Source organism: Octodon degus, unplaced genomic scaffold (assembly GCF_000260255.1).
Source record: "Octodon degus isolate 3935 unplaced genomic scaffold, OctDeg1.0 scaffold00274, whole genome shotgun sequence".
In the NCBI taxonomy this organism is placed as follows: Eukaryota; Metazoa; Chordata; class Mammalia; order Rodentia; family Octodontidae; genus Octodon; species Octodon degus.
The window spans coordinates 1,355,954-1,357,106 of NW_004524850.1; the positions used below are offsets into that span (position 1 = coordinate 1,355,954).

Below are 1,153 nucleotides of genomic sequence, written 5' to 3' on the forward strand. Positions count from 1 at the left end.
GAGGCAGGGTGGCTGGGTGGGCTGAGTGCGTCACAGGTCGGGTGGGCTGGACGGACAGAGTCAGACAGGCGGCGGCAGAAGTGGCTGCACACCCAGGCGGTGGGTGTAGGCTGCGACACGACAGACAGCCGGGCAGGGAACCGCCCCGGGTGACAGGCCACTGAGCCAGGGCGCACACGCTGGCCCCCAAGTGTCCGTCCTGCATGGTCCCGGGACCGTCCAGGTGGCCGGGCCCAGCTTGCACACAGAGCACCTGGGGTCCTCCCGCCGCAGCCTCGGGGCTGCCCGGGCTCTCACCTGGCCTGCAGGCCGCGGCCACCCTCTGCAGGAGCCCGTGCAGGTCCGCGGCTCGCGGCGGCGGGGCCAGGACGTACAGCTGTGTGGCAGGGAGTGCGTCTCGGAGGATGTCGCCTGTGCGGACGGCAAGGGGTGATCGGAGCAGCCCGGGTCAGGGTCACCTGGGCCAGCACGGAGTCCCCGCCCCCAGTTCTGCCCACGGGCTCGGAGAACAGCACACACACACACACACAGGCACACACAAGGCAGTCGGCTGGCACACGCGCACACACGGACAACACACAGACACACGCCACTCACTCACACGAAAAGACGTCAACAGGCCCGGCAGACTTCACCCACAGCAGAGGCAAGCATGGCGTTACCAGGCACGAAGCTGACTCGTGTCCTCTCAGGTCCGTGGGGCCGAAACACGTGCGCCTGCTCGATGACGTCGGGGAGGTCAAACACGGTCACCCTGAGCGCCGGGTACTCCCGGGCCAGCTCGTGTGCCAGGGCGCCAGTGCAGCCTGCAGGAGCCAAGCATGCTGGCTGTGGGGATGCAGGTGTGATGGCCGGCTCCACGCAGCCACTCTGGGCCAGGAGAAGGGGTTGTGTGCGGAGAGTGGGCGAAGGTACAGGGCAGCGTGGGAGGGCTGCTTCCCCAGTCCCTGGCTTCCCTAAAGCACTCAGGACAGTTCTGCTATGTCACAGGATGGGCGCCACGGGCCCCTTGGTAACCAGACCTCCCCCCTGCAGCCCAGTGGGGCTTAGGCAGCCCATGCCGCCTGTGTGCAGACTCGGGCACTCACAGGCCGGCAGTGTGGGGTCCACGCACCTCCCAGGTGGCAGGCGGAGCCGAATCGTGACAGGTCCA

The 1,153-nt window shown here is 68.1% G+C and overlaps 1 protein-coding gene across 1 annotated transcript in view; it reads right to left on the reverse strand.

The window, feature by feature from the left end:
• The window catches only part of Slc25a6 (solute carrier family 25 member 6), a 6,113-nt gene extending 5,054 nt beyond the window's left edge, over positions 1-1,059 (reverse strand). The window contains exons 1-3 of the mRNA XM_023706892.1: positions 1,023-1,059; positions 663-806; positions 298-411 (exon numbers count right to left, since the gene is read on the reverse strand). Of these exons, the coding sequence (XP_023562660.1) occupies positions 298-411; positions 663-806; positions 1,023-1,059 (295 nt within the window). The remainder of the gene's footprint in view (positions 1-297; positions 412-662; positions 807-1,022) is intronic.
• Between the last annotated feature and the right edge of the window lie 94 nt (positions 1,060-1,153).